Raw genomic sequence first — 20,834 nt, forward strand, 5'->3', positions numbered from 1 at the left:
CTTTGTCTGTGTTGTGCAAAAGGAATTTGGCATATCACCAAATCATTACGCAACAAACATGGCCTTTAACCTTAGCAAATGCAAATCCCGGGGATGCGTTGTCAATTAAAAAAAAGTTCTGAAACTTTAGTTTCTTTTTACTGCATTTACTTTTTAACACCATCTTAAAACAGGGGTAAAAACGGTGGTGTTTATGGATCAGACTCAAGTTACAGTGGAGTCGAAGAAGGCTTCGTGTGTTTGTGTTTTTAACTCCTTCATATTATGTACAAACACACTTTGTTGTTATTGAACAGAATTTAAACAACCATCGAAAAACTCGCGTAGCCACTGTCGTAGCCAAAAAGGGGTATTCTGCCATAATAAAATGGTGATTACATCGCTCATTCCACATTTCGTTCAATTTTGACACAGTTTCTCTCTGCCTTGGGTATAGAAGTATAGTGAGACAGTGACAGCAAGGGTAAATAGTGCCTATTTATTTAAATTACATTAATCTAATACTTTTGTTTATATATGGTGGATTTTCATTCACAGATGTCCAGCTCCAGGAAGGTGGTGGAATTGTTCTATAATGTTATCTCTCCTTATTCCTGGCTGGGATTTGAGGTGCACAGTATATTTTTGCAGCTCGTTTGCTCCTTTAGTTGTGCTCATTGCAGTTGTTGTTAATGCAGTATTTGTCAATGTTAGTAAGTTACATGTCAGTGCCATGTATGTGTGTTAAGGTGCTGTGTCACTACAGAAATGTTTGGAACATCGACCTCAAATTGCATATTTAGGAGTCACGCACGCTCCAGGTAATGGGGAAAAAAGCTATTCACATTCACTAATTATTAATGGTTTTAGTCACATTTCAGGCATATTTCAGGCAGTTGGCTACTAATCTCATCTCATGTGTACTAAATGTGAAATAGGCTCTCCTGATAATAATAATAATAGTAATATGAAAACTAATATAATAAAGCAAAAAGTGTAACATATAGGGTATTTATCAACAGTATTTTACATCTTACATTATTTATGTACAACTCACAAAAGATATAAAACCTGATCAAGTTTCTTCTGTGTATAGGTAACAGGCCCACTGGGTTGGTCCCCAATACATTTCTGTACATGACCAAGGATCTAAGATGGCTGTCTGAATACTTTGGAGTCCCTTTGTCTCCTCCTGCAAATGTTGCTGAGGCCATGTTTGAGAAAGGTGTTTCAACGTCTCTGTTTCTCTTTAGGATGGCACACATGACCATATTTATAAGTTACAAAACAGACCATACTTATGAATTATCTCTTGTTTAGAAAATTCATATTGTAGAGTTTTCTGAGGACAAAATATATATATATATATATATATATATATATATATATATATATATATATATATATATATATATATATACACACACACAGATCAGCAACACAACATTAAAACTAAAATTGTGTAGGCCACCAAAACAGTGCCAACCTGCATCTCAGAATAGCATTCTGAGATGCTATTCTTCTCACCACAATTGTACAGAGCAGTTATTTGAGTTACAGTAGACTTTTCCAGTTCAAATCAGTCTGGCAATTCTCTGTTGACCTCTCTCAACAAAAAGGCATTTCGATCCACAGAACTGCCGCTCACTGGATGGTTTTTGTTTTTGGCACCAGTGGGAGTAAATTCTAGAGACTGTTGTGCGTGAAAATCCCAGGAGATCAGCAGTTACAGAAATACTCAAACCTGATATATTATCAGCTGTGTGATTATATATACAGTGTGTGTGTGTGTGTGTGTATATATATATATATATATATACATACACACACTACCGGTCAAAAGTTTTGAAACACTTACTCATTCTTTATTATTATTATTTTTTTTTTTTTCACATTTTAGAATAATAGTAAAGTCATCAAAATTATGGAATAACATAAATGGAACTATGGGAATTATGTTGTGACTAAATAAATCAAAACTGTGTTATATTTTAGCATCTTTAAAGTAGTCACCCTTTGCCTAGAATTTGCAGACATGTACTCTTGACATTTTCTCAACCAACTTCTTGAGGTATCACCCTGGGATGCTTTTTAAACAGTACTGAAGGAGTTCCCATCAATGCTGGGCACTTATTGGCTGCTTTTCTTTATTATTTGGTCCATGTCATCAATTTCAAAAACTTTTTTTTATTTTTTTTATAAAATTTTAGTTTTATAATGAAATAAATTAATATGGTGGCACAATTATATTTTTGTCTACAAAACTAATTTCAAACATTTAAGCATATGCCTTCAGATCAAAAGATTTTTTAAGATCATGAGAAACATTTCAGTCAAGTGTTTCAAAACTTTTACTGTATATACACTGTATATATTTTCCTCGACATTGGAGGCCCCCGTGAGGGCATCATTTCAGCAATGAGCCAAGCTTGCAACATACAGCTTATTTTACATAAGGACACGTTTTGATGTTGAAAACTCTTTTCCCCTCTTTCTACCTCAGGCTCTCTGACTGCCATGTGTTTTGTGACTGCTGTGGCAGAGAGAAAAAGAAATGGAGACGTGCTGGTGGAGGAAGTGTCTAGAGGGCTTTGGAAAAGAATCTGGAACACTGATCAGGACATTACCCAGGATGCCTCGCTCACTGAGGTGATGTAAACAGCTACAGTTAAATGACTGGTGCCTGGAAGTGATTGTATGAGATCAGACCTGCCTGGTGCTGTTATGTCATGACAATCTGGAAATCTGGAAATGTTTCTGCTCAGTGAAAGGATATATGTATGTGTGTGTGTGTGTGTGTGTGTGTGTGTGTATATATATATATATATATATATATATATATATATATATATATATATATATATATATATATATATATATGTTTTTGAATTTTTGCATGCTCATTTTCATTTATTGCTCCATACAGTTATATACATAAGGGCATCTCTTTATGTGTTCCAGTCACAAGGTGGAGACTGACATCTATGCCAAGCTTCAACACTTTAGTGCACACAGTAAACAGACTTTGACTTTAATTTGTTCAATGTCATGCATTTCTGCTGTGTGCACAGGCAGGAATAAAGGCAGATCTCTTAGCCACAGAAGTAGGGGAATTATTACACCTCGCCAAATCTCAGCCAATCAAAGACCAGCTGAAGAGTGTCACCCAGGAAGCAATTGACCATAACGTCAGCGCTTTTACTAACATCTTGGCATTCTTTGTCTTTCTCACCAAGATGTCTTATTGGCAATAATAAAATAAAATAAAATGTCTTTGCACTGTTTTTCCTTTTTTTTGTAGGCCTTTTGTTTTCCACCCTCTGTATGTCATGTGAACGGAAAGGCAAAGCCCTTTTTTGGTTCTGACTGATTTGATCTCATGGCTCACTGCATTGGTAACTATGGAGATTGCACTTCTTTTATTTGTTAGTTTGATGTTATATGTGCACATCAAAAAAGAAGGTAGATGTCTGCACACTGAAATTAAAGCTCCAAACTTTTATTACAACAAAGCAATGTTGAACAAAGCAGGTCTGATGAAGACCTAACTGGTTGAAACGTTGCTTTGTTGGAATAAAAGTTTGGAGCATTAATTTCAGTGTGAAGACATCTACCTTCTTTTGTGACGTTCGTATGTATTTGTTGTCCTGCACTTGAGCTTGGGTTTTGGATGTGCACACCTATTTGATAACTTTTTCTTTAATATATGCAGCCAGGAAAGTAAAGAAATTAAAATCTCTAGTGACAGATTGTGCATTGTCCAATCATTCCCTTTCTTTATGTTCCAGGGGAGAAGTGGGTGGGGGCCTCAACCTACCAAGACTACATCCAAAATATGATCATTACCCCCTTATACTTGGTATATTTCAACAACTGCTAAATAAAGTTTTTTAAATTGTTATAAATGTAAATACTGCTTTAATTTTGTAGATAAATCCTACTTCATCACCTTAGCTGTCAAAAATTTGAAGTCAGTTTAGGTGACCTTTTTTCCTTTTCCTTTAACTTTCTCTTTAGTGGATATTGATTAAGTCAGGAGTTGTGGCTGGATGTCTGAATGTCCTGGAGAGACATGATGAGCTGGATTATCAGGTTTTGGTTTGGTTAGTTTGCAGGAGGAGAAAATTCATATATGCTGAATAATGGGAAGAGATCAAGACAGGGTCTGCACATTTAGCACAGAAAGTAATTAGACAGCTGGATAATAAGAATGAAATTAATCAAGGAACGAACAGAACTGAAATGTTATGCAGTGAAATGGAGGAGGCATAGGAAAGGACTCAATTACTGCCATAAACACTGTTACTGTCATTACAGTGAGAAAATGCTTTTTTAGACTAGAGGAAAGGAGGACGTGAACAACAAAGTGTAGAGGCAGAGCACAGGAGAGGAAGGTGGAGCAAAGTTACCAACAAAGGTGTAACCTAGACAAACAGCAGAATTAGCGTACAGTAAATCACACGAAAATTCTCTAGAAAGGAAGAAGGGGTGAACAGCGCACTAATTTCAAGTTTAGAGGCTAACAAAAAAGACCTATGACACTGGACAACGTTGCTAAAGAAAGAATGATGTAGTTCACAACTGGATATTATTTCCATCATGGAGAACAACCTGAATAGTGGCAATCTGCCACTAAAGGAAAAACTTAATATCAAGGAGTAACACTTCACTTACAACTGCAAAGTCCAGCAGGTATGCTAATAGAGACCTGCATTCAAAATCACCACAGTGCTAATAGATTAGGGGGACATGAAATGGTGTTTCTGTTTAAGAGGCAGGCCTATATACGTATGGAATAAGCTTAAGTCAGTTGTGTTTATTGATTAATTATGAACTTGTTAGGATTGGTAAGTGCAATGAATGATGGCAGACATTGCCAAAGCAATTGAAAATCACATCAAAATAGAAAAGAAATGGGTAAGCTATAGATAAAGATGTAAGCAATGAGACTTATAATCAAGATATTGCAATGACAAATTAGGCAAATTGAATGCACTTTATTTTTAAACACTAACTACATAAAGATACTTATATACTATATTTCTGCCAATTCCCTCATTAGATGTGCAAGTGTACCTATGTCTGTGTGACGTGTCATTGTGTAGACTGCATGTCTTTGATGTTGAAAAATGTAGAGAGACAGGTTGAGCAACATAATCCAAACAAAGGAGATCTTAGCTGTCTGTGTATGTTTCAGAAATGAGGCTAAACTTTAAATCCGTTTGCTTTTTAACACTCCTTATGTACACTTATAGCTGTTTTATCATCTTTTTATAAACATCAAAGATTACAGTTACAGCCTGAACACACAAAAACCATGGCAAATGTGCTGTTGTACTGACATTTAGAAACCATAAGACTGGGTGTGTTCACTGTTGTGACAAATGAGGACCTCTCATAATATTCTCTCAGAGTATTCTATATACTGTACAATTGTTACAGTATGTGCAAACATTTTACTTAAAAAAAAAAAAAAAAAATAGTAGTTTCCCTGTTATCCTGTCAGTGTTTATTACAGAGAAAAAAGCCTTCTCTCTTTTCCTGGAGCGAACATTGATGGTGAGAAACATGTGTCTGCTTTAGTCTCAATTGCTCAAAGCATTTTTTATGGATTAGAAATGATCATCATGTTACACTGACCCAGATATCAGCATACTGTCTCCTATTACCATTACAAGAGATCCTCAGAAGATCTCTTTGAATGTGTGCATTCAAAACACATCTTAGAGCATTAGTATGATGTCATTTCCACCTGCCGGGCACGGCATGGGACCCATCTTTATGACAGTAGCCCGTGAAAGGAATAGTGGCGCACTCCTTACCTCCGTAGTGCTATGGTCTTCTCCTTGGGCAAGAGAGAACAACCCTCAAGCCCCCCTTGCTAGAGTCACAGCTATAAAGGTTTTCCCACCACTCTGTAAGAACCCAGAGTTAAATAGATCCCTTTTTTACCTCTTTACTATTATAAGAAATAGGAAAAGAGATGACTCGTTTGCCGTGAGTTGTGACCCGTGTCGGTGGAGGAAGAGATCCTGGTCCCTGAGAAATGCGGTTTGCTGCGGACTCCGTTATTTCAACACAGTACTTTGGATCCTGCTTCACCTAGGCGGGAGGTTGGAATGGCTCGATCCAATCAATCGGCTGGTCAAGACTTGCCCTTGGACTGCTCTATGTAACTGAACATCAAATATTTCACAGACTCCCAGTAGGCATTGGCAAAGGGTCAATCAAGTAAATTGAGCAACTTGTTGCTCAGTTTGCTTGAGTATATCATCCCTGTATCCCTGATGCATAATCTGCTGGAGATCCGCGGCATTGTGCGTCCCTCTCTTTTTGGCTCCAAGGTGGGTGGGGAGCAGAGATGATGAAACTGAAAACCTAAAACATGGCTACAAAACACACCTCAAAAAAACATTTTTTGGACTTGGACACTGATAATACTTCAGAAAAAAAAGGTGCCTCTATACCGAATAATGATGACTGGCCAAAATGTATCATCATTGAAGCTGCTGCTTCAGACTTTCCAATCAGCAAGCTTTCCCCTTTTGCTATACAAAAGGGTATTGCAGGAATTGCAGGTACAGTAAAAGAAGTGAAAAAGCTTCGATCTGGTCAAATTCTTGTGGAATGCAGTAAAAATGCCAATGCTTAAAACCTACTACATGCCAGCATGTTAGCTGGAGTACAGATAAAGACCTTCCCTCATCCAACTCTGAATTACAGTAAAGGAGTAATCCGCACTAGGGAGCTGGACGACATGGATGAAGAAGAAATAATGCATGAGCTCAAGACTCAAGGAGTAACGAATGTAAAAAGAATAATAATCAAGAGAGAAGAGCGAACAATCAAAACTAGTACGTACATCCTCACTTTTAATAAACCGTTATTTCCAGAAAAAATTTGAATTAGATATCTAAGAGTATTGGTGGATCTATTTGTACCCAACCCTCTGCGGTGTTTCAACTGTCAAAGGTATGGACACGGATACAATGGCTGCAACAACAAACATACTTGTTGCAACTGTGGGGAGGAGGGCCACGACAAAGAGGGTTGTGAAAAACAACCTAAATGTTGTAACTGCTCAGGTGACCACCCAGCGGCATAAAAACAGTGTCCCATGTGGATCAAAGAAAAAGAAATACAGAAGATCAGATGTACTAAGAGAATCAGTTATCTTGAAGCAAAGAAAATGGTGGCTGCTGTCCCTGTGTTTACTCTGAATAAAACATTCGCCTCTGCTGCAAAAAAAGCTGTGAGAACAACAGATTGCCAGACAGATATTACCTGGATGCACAAAGATAAAACGCAAACTATAAATTATAGTAATACTCCCCCAAAGACGAAGAATACAGGAACTCAGAGTGAAACTCTTCTAAATTACATTCATTCCAATCAGAGCTCAATAACAGTGAACCAAAAAGCAAATAAAAACAATAGAAAGGCAAGCTCTTCAAAATCAAAAGCACCCCAGGACAAAACTTAAAAGACCAGGCAAACTAGAGATGTGGAAATGAAAGAGAGTGAACATCATAGTAGAAGTCCGTCCCCTAAAGGCAGAATCAGGCCAACTGTCCCTATTCTTCCTAACTGGTAATGGAGAATGTTACGATCCAATGGAACTGTCATGGTATCAGGGCTAATTTTGCGGAGCTACAACGTTTAATTGCAATCACCAATCCTATAGTGTCACCAAACCCCGGTGTCCTGGCCAAATTCCCCATTGGCCTTAATCAATCATGGCTTTCTAATAATCCCCATCCATTAATTGGCTCTATCACTCCACTCTCTCCTCTCCACCAATAGCTGGTGTGTGGTGAGCGTACTGGCGCACTATGGCTGCCGTCGCATCATCCAGGTGGATGCTGCACACTGGTGGTGGTCGAGGAGAGTCCCCTGTTCACTGTGTAAAGCGCTTTGAGTGTAGTGTCAGAAAAACACTATATAAATGTAACGTTCATTCATTCATTCATATAGCCATATGTCTTCAGGAAACACAATTATCATCAGACTGTACTCTCTCTTTTAAAAATTTTACAATGTTTAATACCTCCGATCCCAATGACAAGCGAGCTTCCGGTGGTACAGCCATTTTAATAAGAAATGATGTGATCCATAGTCATATAAATATTAAGAGTAACCTACAGGTGACAGCAGTACAACTGAATCTGCAGAAAACCATCACAGCCGTTTCTATCTACATTCCTCCAAACTCAAACTTGACACACACGGACCTAGATCACCTTGTAGCACAGCTCCCACCCCCCTTTATTCTCATGGGTGAGTTCCCTATCATTGTAACCATCAAAGGAAGAGAGAAAGAAACAAATGTACAAAGACGGCAAATTAAAAAAGCTAATTGGTTTCAGTTTCAAACCCTCTGTTATGAGAGGCTTGCACAGTTTCCAGAAGACAGCCCTGATGCTATGCAGAATTTTACTAAAACGCTTATAGCTATAGCTAATGATACAGTCCCAAGAACATCTTTAAATATGAAATGTAGACGACTTCCATGGCATGGTAATAAATGTAAGGAAACCATAAAAGAGAGGAAGAAAGCTGAAAGGCTTTTCTTTAGACACCTGTCAACTGAAAACTCAAGATGAGTAGAGCACGAGCAAGAAGAATCATAAATGAAGTTAAAAAGGAAAGCTGGAGAAGATTTGTTTCCAACTTGACAACAAGTACTTCATCAAACCAAATATGGAACTTGATACGGATAATGAAGGGAAAAAACAATGGCCCTCAAATACAACACATCAAACAGCATGGTACACTCCTGACGTCAAAACAAGAAATTGAAAACTTTCTAGCAAGAACTTTCGAAAGCAATTCATCTATTGAGAACTGTCTTCCTGCTTTTCGAATATTTCATGCTCAACAAGAAAAAGAGAAGATTAACTTTGGCTCTAGCAATGCAGAGCCCTACAACCAACCATGGAAGAGCCACAGCGAGCTATAAAAAAAAAATCCCACGACACAGCTGTTGGACCAGATAAAGTCCACTATCAATTTTTAAAGAATCTACCCCACCTCTTTCTGAAAATGCTCCTTACAATTTTTAACTCTATCTAGATATCTGGAAAAATTCCACCTGCTTGGCATGAAGCAGAAATAATATCTATTCCAAAGCCAGGAAAAGACCATAGTGATCCCATAAATTATTGCCCTATAGCCTTAACCAGCTGCTTATGTAAAACAGTGGAGAGGATGGTCAATGATCGCCTGGTCTGGGTACTGGAATCTGAACATCACACAAGTAATGCCCAATATGGTTTCAGGAAAGGCCGAAGCACTACAGATCATCTTATTTGTCTTGAAAGCTATATTCGTGATGCTTTCATTAGAAAGGAGCATGCTGTAGCTGTCTTTGATCTGGAGAAAGCCTATGACACGACGTGGAACCATGACATTTTAAAGGATCTGTATCGAATGAATTTTAGAGGTCACCTGCCAATCTTCATTGAAAAATTATTATCGAACAGACTTTTTAGAGTAAAGATAGCAAACACCTTGTCTAATCTACATAAACAAGAACTCGGAGTACCTCAAGGTAGTATTCTATCAGTAACTCTCTTTAGTATTAAAATAGACAGCATTGCGAAAGTCATTGGTTCTGATGTTCATTGTAGACGACTTCTGCATTTGCTACAGAAGCATGTACATGCATACTATTGAGTGAAAAATCCAACTGAAGATAAACAAAATGCACTCCTGGTCAACTCAGAATAGTTTCAAGTTCTCACAAACAAAAACTGTCTGTATGCATTTCTGTCAGCTCCATTCATTGCACAATAAACCAGAGTTGTTTATGGACGGAGTCCCCATCAAAGTCGTTAAAGAGAACAGGTTCCTTGGTATCAACTTTGATAGTAAGCTGTCTTTTATCCCTCATATTAAATTATTGAAAAATACATTTTTAAAGCTATGAATGTTTTAAAGGTTTTATCCAAAACCAAATGGGGAGCAGACAGTTCAACTCTTATGAATCTGTACAGAACCTGGATTCGCTCAAAGCTGGACTATGGAAGCATCATTTATGGATCAGCCAGGAGATCATATATACGACTTCTAGATACTGTTCACCACCAAGGTATTCGACTGGCCTTAGGAGCATACAGAACATCACCAATTCAAAGTTTATATGTGGAAGCCAATTAACCTTCCTTAGAAATCAGATGCCTAAAGCTGGCCCTACAATATGCAACCAAACTGAAAACAAATAAAGAAAATCCAGCCTATCCAGCAGTTTTCTCAACTCAACATTCAATACTATATGAAAGAAAACCAAGTCACATCCGTCCATTTGGCCTATGTATAAAAACCAATCTGGAGAATCTGAAAGTGGATTTAAACATTCTGGAGCAGACACATTTTTGCAAAATCCCCCATGGGATCTCAAAAAGTCCAAAATCCATCTGGATTTAATGAGGAACCAAAAATAAAAAACTCATCCGAATGAGTATTACCAACAATTCCTGGATATAAGAGCAGTATTCCCACAACATATCCCAATATACAAAGATGGATCCAAATCTGGAAATCAAGTGGCAACAGCCTTTGCAACAAGTCAGCTGTGTCAAGGCATACACATCCCTGACCAAAGTTCAGTTTTACTGCAGAGGCAAATGCTTTATTACTAGCACTGAAGTTCATTGAGACTGTTCCACAGAAATCCTTTTTAATGATAACTGATTTCAAATCATGTCTGGAAGCATTGGAGTCTATAAAAACCGATCACCCAACAATCGTGAAGATTTTAAACAAATTGTCATCTCTGGAATCAAAGAATTTTAGTATTATTTTCTGCTGGGTACCTGGCCACTCAAGAATCTCTGGTAATGAACAAGCAGATAGAGCTGCCAAAGAAGCATTATCCTCAGAACCAGTAAAATGCTCTATTCCATTCACAGACCTAAAACCAACATTAAATGTATACACTAAAAACAAATGGCAGTCGGAATGGGATCAGTGTTTAAACAACAAATTATGGGAAATAAATCCTGTTGTTGGGACAAGACACATATTCCCTTTTAATAATCGTTGCGATCAAGTCACTTTCACTCGATGCCGGATAGGTCACGCAAGGCTCACACACCAGTTTTTACTATCTGGAGAAAACTCACCAAAGTGCCCATCCTGTCAGAACCCACTATCCATTAAACATGTCTTACTGGACTGTAACACTTCATCACACTTGAGGAACCTGTATTATTCTGTTGACACTTTTGAAAAGGTTTTTAACCAAGTAAATCCACATTTAGTTTTAAGGTTTTTAGAAAAAATTAATCTTAAACACCTTTTTTAGTTTTACTCTTGAATAACTAAACTGGCTCCCGCCATGAATATAGCCATAGAAGCTGGCATGGCGTTAAAAAGGAAAGAAAGAAAGGAAATTTCCACCTGAATTAAACAAATGGTGGGGTTAGTATACTTTAGGACGTAAGGATTCTTTATACATAACATGAGTCTGTAAATTGACTCCCTTTTAAAAACTTTTTAGGCTTTTCACACTAAGCTTAATCTTGGGTTAAGGCCATTTTAACCCTGGGCTAAGGAACATTTCATACTTGTAATTTTGAAAGGGGTTTCCACTGCTTTTAACCCAGGTTTATGACGCCCTGCTCCAGATCAGGGTTACTCTCACTTTTGCTGTACTACATTTTAGAGTGCCAAATGTGATTACAGTTTGAATTACTAGCCATATTTCACTCCATCACTCCATATTTTTAAATTCACATTTTGTTTAATTGCAGGATGGCATCCTCTGTCAGTTCTGCATATTCCAGATGTGCCAATGGAGACACATTATGTGGTGAGTAGATCATGCCCATCAGATAAATAAAATAAAAAAGTGAAATATTAACCAATTTAGCTTAAACCTAATGTTGTAAATGTAATGGTCTGGTAGCTTGATCTGTAGCTCTGCAGTCTCATTTAAAGAGGGCTGTGGACCTAAGAATTTGACAGAAGAAATATAACAGAAGGAAGAAATACAATTATTATTCATACCTATTCATACAACTATCAGTTAAATGACTTTTATAGATTATAATTACTCAAATGTTCAACTATTTGATTTTATTGTAATTTCCCAGCACCCAACTCCAATAACCAGCAAGTTAATGTAGCAGATTATATCAGGGAAATGCAGTACTTCCGTTTTGCATATAGTTGGGTTAATAGATCAAAAATAATTATTTTGCTCACCACAAGTTTAAGTATTTGATATCATTGCAAGTATTTGACATGCCTCATAACTTTATCATATCACTGTAATTGTACACGCAAAAGTATGAACATACTGAAAGCTTCAAGAACAGTTCCTTGACATTCAATCACCTGACATTTCTGTGTCTATTCACATTCCTTGTCAACATGTGATCTGCTCCCTCAGAGATCCGTGTGTATGAACAGGAAGTGATCATTGTCCCAGTGCTGTTTTTGATGAGTTTCTTTGTCACGCTGGTGTTTCTGCTGTTGCTGAGGTTCTGTCCCGAGAAAGTAGATCGTCTGCAACCCAGCTCCATACGAGCAACTAGGACTAGGAGAAACTTACAAGGCATTGATGGTGAGTGTGGGTGTATACACAGTATGTACTGTATATAGTTAATTACATTTAAATGCTGAATTTGGTAATCAAATACTATATTTTAAAGGATACTGGAATTTTGAATAATTGCAACAAAAAAATAAAAACAAAAAAAAATCTGTCCTGAAAATGTGAGAATTTCACATATATGAATTGAATTTATTCCTAATTGTTTAGCATAAACATATGACATATATATATATATATATATATATATATATATATATATATATATATACATATATGTACATAAATTTGCTAACACTATAAAGTATAAAGTCTGTCCACACAGGGATTAAATGTTTGCTTTAGTGTTTCAAGCATTTCAAATTTAAACTACTGTGCTTGTATCTTTGCAAAGGCGTGTGTAAAAATGATAATGTGTTTCAGCTCACCACTGCCCCACATGTTGAGACTGTTTGCACAGAATTGCATGGCTCATATATTAATGAAAGTAAACATACATGACATTTGATTTGTATCAGAATCCTATTCTTCTTCCTCTTCTTTCTTCCTGACACTTAATTGCTTGCTTTTTTATCATACTGCCTTTATGTCAGTTGTTTGTCCCTTTTGTCTTCTCTCTCTCCTCACCATATCCACCTAAGCAGTCTCTCACCCCCTTTCTGTAGCTCCTCTGGGTCTGAATCCTCTGGAAGGTGAGCGCATAGCATTGGACACCACATCTTACATGACATTCACCCCTTCATCACCAGTCCGCGAACAATACAGGTCTGACCGTGCCTCCTTCAGTGCCTTCCCAGATGGGCGAGGCTCATTTGGGGCCACAGCTTCAGCCTTCACAAAGCCCAAGGAACTCCCACGCCAGCGACTTCCAGAGAATTTTAACGGGGTATCTCCTCTCCCAGCATCATACTCTTTGAAGTCAGACTCATCTGTCTCACTATATAGGGCTCATATGGAGAACAGAAATGTGGTGCTGCGTGTACTTAAAGGTGCCAGAGCAGTTTATGATATACACATTATAGTTTAACCTGAAAATATTCTGATCTTAAATTCCAGTTTCACTCTCTCTTCTTCTTTGTGTTGCATTCTTTCTCTCATAACACTCAGATTCAGCCAGTAACCGGGAAAGTCAGTCCTTCCTGGGCTTTGCAGCCTTCCTTTCTCAGTTGGGGCCCCACCCCTTCTTACCGGAGCTTCTGGGAGTTGTATCACTGCGTGCTCCTCTCATTACCGTTGTTGAAGAGATGGAGAACCGAGATCTGCTCGGATTCCTGTGGAGGTGTAGGCAGGTGAGATATTTAAAGCTTTAAAGATATTTTAAAGCATTCACCTTATACAGTTGAAATCAGAAGTTTACATACACTTAGGTTGAAGTCATTAAAACTCATTTTCTAACCATTTTTTAATTTCATATTAGCAAACTATAGTTTTGGCAAGTCATTTAGAACATCTGCTTTGTGCATAACACAAGTATTTTTTCCAACAATTGTTTACAGACAGATTGTTTCACTTTTAATTGACTATATCACAGTTCCAGTGGGTCAGAAGTTTACATACACTTAGGTTGTAGTCATTAAAACTAATTTTTTAAACACTCCACAGATTTCATATTAGCAAACTATAGTTTTGGCAAGTCGTTTAGGACATGTACTTTGTGCAAGACACAAACAATTTTTCCAACATTTGATTACAGACAGATTGTTTCACTTTTAATGGACTATATCACAATTCCAGTGGGTCAGAAGTTTACATACACTAAGTTAACTGTGCCTTGAAGCAGCTTGGAAAATTCCAGAACATGATGTCAAGCCTTTAGGCAGTTAGCCAATTAGCTTCTGATAGGCGAATTGGAGTCAATTGGAGGTGTACCTTCTTTAAAGGCCTACCTTCAAACTCATGGGAAAATCAAATGAAATCAGCCAAGACCTCAGAAAAAAAATTGTGAACCTCCACAAGTCTGGTTCATCCTTGGGAGAAATTTCTGAATGCCTGAAGGTACCACGTTCATCTGTACAAACAATAGTATGTAAACATAAACACTATGGGACCACTCAGCCAGCATACATACTCAGGAAGGAGATGCATTCTGTCTCTTAGAGATGAAGGTAGTTTGGTGCGAAAAGTGCAAATCAATCCCAGAACAACAGCAAAGGACCTTGTGAAGATGCTGGAGGAAACAGGCAGACAAGTACCTACATCCACAGTAAAACGAGTCCTATATTGACATAACCTGAAAGGCTGCTCAGCAAGGAAGAATCCAATGCTCCAAAACTGCCATAAAAATCCAGACTACAGTTTGCAAGTGCACATGGGGACAAAGATATTACTTTTTGGAGAAATTTCCTGATGAAACAAATTGAACTTTTTGGCCATAATGACCATCGTTATGTTTGGAGGAAAAAGGGTGAGGCTTGCAAGCCAAAGAACACCATCCCAACCGTGAAGCATGGGGGTGTCAGCATCATATTGTGGGGGTGCTTTGCTGCAGGAGGGACTGGTGCACTTCACAAAATAGATGGCATAATGAGGAAGGAAAATTATGTGGATATGTTGAAGCAACATCTCAAGACATCAGCCAGGAAGTTAAAGCTCGGTCGCAAATGGGTCTTCCAAATGGACAGTGACTCCAAGCATACCTCCAGAGTTGTGGAAAAATGGCTTAAGGACAACAAAGTCAAGGTATTGGAGTGGCCATCACAAAGCCCTGACATCAATCTGATTTGTAGCTAGAACTGAAAAAGCATGTGTGAGCAAGGAGGCCTACAAACCTGACCCAGTTACACCAGTTCTGTCTGGAGGAATTGGCCAAAATTCCAGTAACTTATTATGAGAAGCTTGTGGAAGGCTACCCAAAATATTTGACCCAAGTTAAACAATTTAAAGGCAATGCTACCAAATACTAATAAAACTGTATGTACAATTCTGACCCACTGGGAATGTGATGAAAGAAATAAAAGCTGACATAAATCATTCTCTCTACTATTATTCTGACATTTCACATTCTTAAAATAAAGTAGTGATCCGAACTGACCTAAGACAGGGAATATTTTCTAAAATTAAATGTAAGGAATTGTGGAAAAACTGAGTTTAAATGTATTTGGCTAAGGTGTATGTAAACTTCTGACTTCAGCTGTATCCATAGCTGTTCAGACAGGTCTACTAGTGCATCTGTAACTAGTTACAAATGAACTGTTAATAAATATAATTTTTTTATTTTATTTTTTTTATTTTTTTTTTTAATTAACCTTTAGCCTAAAAAAAGAATGTAAGACTTTTGCTGAGATTCCCACCCAATCTTTTCATGACATAAATTTAAAGATGCCATGAAATCGAAATTAGAGTTTTGTGGTTTATAGTCCATGTCTGTTAGCTTTGAAGCCATGCTAGTTTGCTCCTGAAAGTTGACAAAATTAACTTTTAGCAGATATATACATTTAAAATGTGTAGTCTTTCTATTCTAGGAAAATGGACCAAAATACAGTATTAAGGACTCATCTTGTACTACACAAATTTTGTCTAATTAAAATCTCTCTAGAATGAGAATGTCCCTCCTAATACCTCCAGCAACACTGACCAGCAAGTAGAAAATCACGATTCATTACTGTAACAGAACTAAAGTCTATTTGCTATTATTGGTTACAAAAGACAAACCCTTTGATATGTCCCCCCAATCTGGCTGTTTCAATAGTAAATACGTCAACACAGGAAGAAAAAAAAACTGCTCTGATGGGATCTTTAAAAAAAAAAAAAACTGTTCACTGCTTGGGTAGGAGTGGTTAACATCATGGTATTTGGCTAGATACAAAATCCTACTTTTGCCAACTTGAGGACTAAATGTGAACTTGAACAATGGACAATTTTACAAGTTTCTAACATGCAATGTGTAACAGTTCGGGAAAGGAGGATGTGGATACCAGAGTAACAAACAACAAAATTTTAATCAAACAGATCATCAAACTGAAAACACAGCAACAAAAACACATACACAGAGTGGCCGTGTGTGTATCTCTCTCTCTTTCTCTCTGGCGTCCCCGGCTCTTCCCTTATCTCCCTTTGGGCACCTCAGTGCTGGGTGTGTATCCTCACGGCCCCGACACATCCTCCTCCTCGTCACACTCCTCCACCGCCCGATTCAGGCTGGGGCACCTTCCGTACGGGCACGCCGCCCACCCATTCCTCAGCTGCTCCTGTCCTCCTGGTGGATGACAGCTGCTCCTCCGTCCCCTGGCAGACGGCAGCAATTCCTCCGCCTCCTGGCGGACAGCAGCAACTCCTCCATCCCTTGGCAGATGACAACGGCTCTTCCGCTTCCTGGTGGACAGCAGCGGTTCCTCCGGGTCCTGGCATACGTCAGTGACTCCTCCGTCCCCTGGCGGACGGCAATGGCTCCTCCTTCTCCTGGCGGATGGCAGCGGCTCCTCCACTTCCTGGCAGACTGCAGTGGCAAGTTCTCCCAGACAGCATGCCCTTCCTCCTTTCCCGGGTTTCGGCACCAGTGTAACAGTTCGGGAAAGGAGGATGCTGGAACCGGAGTAGCAAACAACAAAACTTTAATCAAACAGAACATCAAACTGAAAATGCAGCAATATAAACACAGAGCGGCTGCGTGTCTCTCTCTCTCTCTCTCTCTGGCATCCTTGGCTCTTCCCTTTTCTCCCTCCTGCTGATTAGGCAACTCGGTGCCGGGCGTGTATCCCCACGCCCTCCTTCTCATCACACAATGTAAAACTCTTTACAGATGCATGTCTGAAACTGAACTGTGCATCTTCTGCTGAGTATCTTCTGTTGAAATGTCTCTCAAATTAAATGTCATATCTCACCGCTTTGTATATTAATGTGCTTCAAATAGGATAATGCTGGACTAAACACCATTTGTCAGATGACAGAGAAAAAGATTTTCACCATGGCCTCACATGTGTCTTCTGCCCTGGTGAGCATGATTCTTCACTCTACATTATCCCTGCTTCTCTCAGGGACAAATTTCTCAAAGCATTTTGACATATGAAAAAGTAATAAAATGATTGATGTGAGCATATAAAACACCTTGGCCAAACATGGTGTGGCTAAATATCTTTATATATCTACAGTATGTATATCAGATGGCAAGGCCCTGCAAAAATTGGACTGAAAACACTACCGTTTAAAAGTTTGGGGTCACTTGTCCGAAATGTTTCTCATGATCTTAAAAATCTTTTGATTTGAAGGCGTATGCTTAAATGTTTGAAATTTGTTTTGTAGACAAAAATATAATTGTGTCAACATATTAATTTATTTAATTACAAAACATTGTAAAAAAAATAAAAAAATACAATAAAATATATATTTAAAAACAAAAAACGTTTTTGAAATGGATGACTTGGACCGAATAATTAAGAAAAGCAGCCACTAAGTGCCCAACATAGATGGGAAATCCTTCAGTACTGTTTAAAAATCATCCCAGGGTGATACCTCAAGAAGTTGGTTGAGAAAATGCCAAGAGTACATTTCTGCAAAATCTAGGCAAAGTGTGGCCACTTTGAAGATGCTAAAATATAACACAGTTTTAATTTATTTTAGACTTTTTTAGTCACAACATAATTCCCATATTTCCATTTCTATTATTCCATAGTTGTGATGACTTTACTATTATTCTAAAATGTGAAAAAAATAAAAAATAAAGAATGAGTAAGTGACCCTAAACTTTTGAACGGTAGTGTATATTAGTTCTTCTGCCGTGCATGACAACAAGGTTTCTAAGTAATTTACAAGACCATATTTTTAATTTCTTTTCCTGCCTATTTCTCTGTAGGACTATCTCCATAGCAAAGATCTTCTCCACTGCAACATTAAGGCCCGCAGTGTATTGGTCAGCTGTATGTTTACGGCAAAACTCTGGGGTTTGGACGATTTGTATGCAAGGACCTCAGAAAGTGCAAATTACAGTGAAGATCCTGGAAGAAAAAAGTGGCATGCTCCAGAGTTATTGGCCAAGAGACCCGCCACTGCAAAAAGTGATGTGTAAGTAAAATCAAATACATGTTAAAATGAAAATGTACATTTACTTACGTATTTTGTTTCACTTTGAATGTCGGTCTCTCTTGCTCTTCTTTCCAGTTGGTCATTTGGGCTGCTGCTGTATGAAATGGTGACTCTTGGTGAGTACAACAAAACTCCCTTTAACCTTTGCTCATCCCGTTCATCATTTTTACTCAGTTTGTAATTTCTTTGTTCCAGGCGAGGTCCCTTTTGCAAAAATCCCTGTGAAGGAACTTCTTCAGTATCATCAGAGAGCCAAAACCCTGAAGAAACCAAACAACTGCTCCAACTCACTGTAAATTCACCTAGACTTTTAATTGAAACCAGTTTCTATCTATCTATACTCGTACTGTATGTGGTTTAAGTAATCATTTTGTGGACATATACTTATTATAAACATATTTCTAATAATAATTTCAGAATAATACATAAATACTATTTTTCTCTCCAGTTTCTCAATTATCAAAGCTTGCTGTCAGTGGAAGGAACAAGAGCGTCCTTCATTTGCTGACATCAGGCATAAACTCCAGTCAGGAGAGAAGAGTGCCAATGACAGCATCGTTCTCCGGGTTCCTGAGCCAATCAATATTGAGCAATATCTGAAGGATGCAGGATATGGAGAATCCAACAACTATACAATTTTCTAAAACAGAAGGCTTTGCATCATACTTCACATCCATATGAAACCTCATTTTGAATCTCTGGTGCTTCCTAAAGAGTATAATTGACTGTAGACCAACCATTGGCTCTCTACTGTAATTTATCTCTATGACAGGCTAAATCAACCACTGGCTCATGCAACCGTAGTTTAAATTCCAATAATAACAATATGGGAAAATTGGAAAGAACCTTAAAAAAAGACTTACATTTACAATATTAACTAAATGTTTTCTTATTTAAATGGGTTTCTTTGAACTGGGCTCTGATCTTTTGCCATTTATTAAAACCTAAATGCCCATAACATTCATAGGAATAGTTCAGAGAACAATAGCCAAATATTTTCACCAGTTTTACTCGGTTACACAGTTTAGAGAGTGGAAAGAAATCCCCTAAACCTTTATAATTCATCTTTTTTATTTATTTTTAAATGGACATTTAACTTAGTCCCAACTTCCTCTTGTGCCACGGTGGAGAAATTAGTACTTCTTATTTCTCTCTCCCTTTAATTTTGGAGATTTCTTCTTGTTTGGAATGCGAAAACAAACTTATATCTCTAAACTTGAAAGAACTCAGTCAGACTTGTGATAATTATACATATGCTTAGAGTGTTTTCAGCAAAAGTGTTCTTCTCATCTCCCATTATTATGATTCAAATCCATGAAGTTCACCTTCTGTTGATGTTTCATGCATTTTTTTTTTCTACTTCATAAAACAACCACTTCTTAAAAAACCTGTGGAAGGCCTTTTTGGATCAATGACTTATAGCTAAACTTGAAATAAATTTGTATTTTTAAAGTTTCATACTCATTGGCTCTGTGATAGCCTATATTAGATAAAAGCTTTTCTTTTGCTTTGTCATGAGATATTATATACAAATGAAGTGAGATAGCAGCAGCAGCAGTAAAGGGTTTTGTACTAAATTCTCCAAAACTTCTAAGAAGCTCATGTCTGTCTGTACTGTTAGCTTGGTGATTGTTAGGTATTTATTGCCTAAAAGTATTTCCTTAAGTTTCATCAGTTTTTTTTTCCTGATTTAACAGCTTTTTTATTTGTTTGACATGTTGCTTATTAAAATCTTTCAGCCATGAAGGCTTCATGCTAGTTTTGTTAATATTAGCTTTTTCCTTGCTTGCTGAAGTTCTAGCCATTTATCTTTCAGTCTCCTTCACAGAAATGATTCCACTTGTGCACCAATCTAGTGCTGTTGTCATTTTAGTTTACTGGTTTTCTAGCAAGCATCACCTCCTAAAAAAATAAAATCTCATTAGTTTTGTTTGTTACTCAGTTTCCTTCTACAAACAGCTATCTCAGCCACTCTTCATGTTTTACCAGCATGTATCTCTGGATTGCCTCACCTTTTTTTTTTTTTTTTTTAATAATCTGTCTTGAAAGTATGCAGTTTTCATATAAGTCAAGAGACTTTGCATTGAGAAAGTACCCTTAAAATGCAATTTTGAAGTGGATTGACGTAGACAAGCTTTAAACAGATTGTAAGAAACTTGCTCTAAGAATAGATTCAAAAAGGTTAAAAAGTTCTCAAACACTGAAAAAATGGGAAAATGCAGGTTGTTTAATTGACTAAATCCAAGGGCGTAAATTTGGCTTGAATATTGGATATTTTTTC

At 37.6% G+C, this 20,834-nt stretch overlaps 1 protein-coding gene and 1 pseudogene across 2 annotated transcripts; both read left to right on the forward strand.

Moving 5' to 3' along the window:
* The first annotated feature begins 537 nt into the window (after window positions 1-537).
* LOC127452976 (glutathione S-transferase kappa 1-like) lies at window positions 538-3,818 on the forward strand (annotated as a pseudogene).
* An 8-nt stretch (window positions 3,819-3,826) lies between these two features.
* Window positions 3,827-19,649, forward strand: LOC127452978 (tyrosine-protein kinase STYK1-like). Of its 2 annotated transcripts, XM_051718920.1 has the most exons (11): window positions 3,827-3,838; window positions 3,997-4,071; window positions 11,733-11,791; window positions 12,374-12,547; window positions 13,201-13,524; window positions 13,643-13,824; window positions 17,385-17,465; window positions 18,324-18,532; window positions 18,629-18,669; window positions 18,749-18,845; window positions 19,002-19,649. In XM_051718920.1, the coding sequence occupies exons 2-11, from the start codon at window positions 4,037-4,039 to the stop codon at window positions 19,195-19,197; spliced, it is 1,398 nt and encodes a 465-aa protein (XP_051574880.1). In that variant the 5' UTR covers window positions 3,827-3,838; window positions 3,997-4,036; the 3' UTR covers window positions 19,198-19,649. The 2 variants fall into 2 exon arrangements, with proteins under 2 accessions (XP_051574880.1, XP_051574881.1); XM_051718921.1 differs by lacking the exons at window positions 3,827-3,838; window positions 3,997-4,071 and adding an exon at window positions 4,457-4,671.
* Window positions 19,650-20,834: the final 1,185 nt, after the last annotated feature.

This window comes from Myxocyprinus asiaticus, chromosome 15 (assembly GCF_019703515.2).
Source record: "Myxocyprinus asiaticus isolate MX2 ecotype Aquarium Trade chromosome 15, UBuf_Myxa_2, whole genome shotgun sequence".
Lineage (NCBI taxonomy): Eukaryota > Metazoa > Chordata > Actinopteri > Cypriniformes > Catostomidae > Myxocyprinus > Myxocyprinus asiaticus.

Coding starts and splice junctions, on each gene's coding strand:
- LOC127452978 (XM_051718920.1), top strand. CDS start 4,037: ATGTCCTGGAGAGACATGATGAGCTGGATTATCAG. Junction 12,548..13,200: donor AAACTTACAAGGCATTGATG/GTGAGTGTGGGT, acceptor CCCTTTCTGTAG/CTCCTCTGGGTCTGAATCCT. Junction 13,825..17,384: donor TCCTGTGGAGGTGTAGGCAG/GTGAGATATTTA, acceptor TGCTTCAAATAG/GATAATGCTGGACTAAACAC.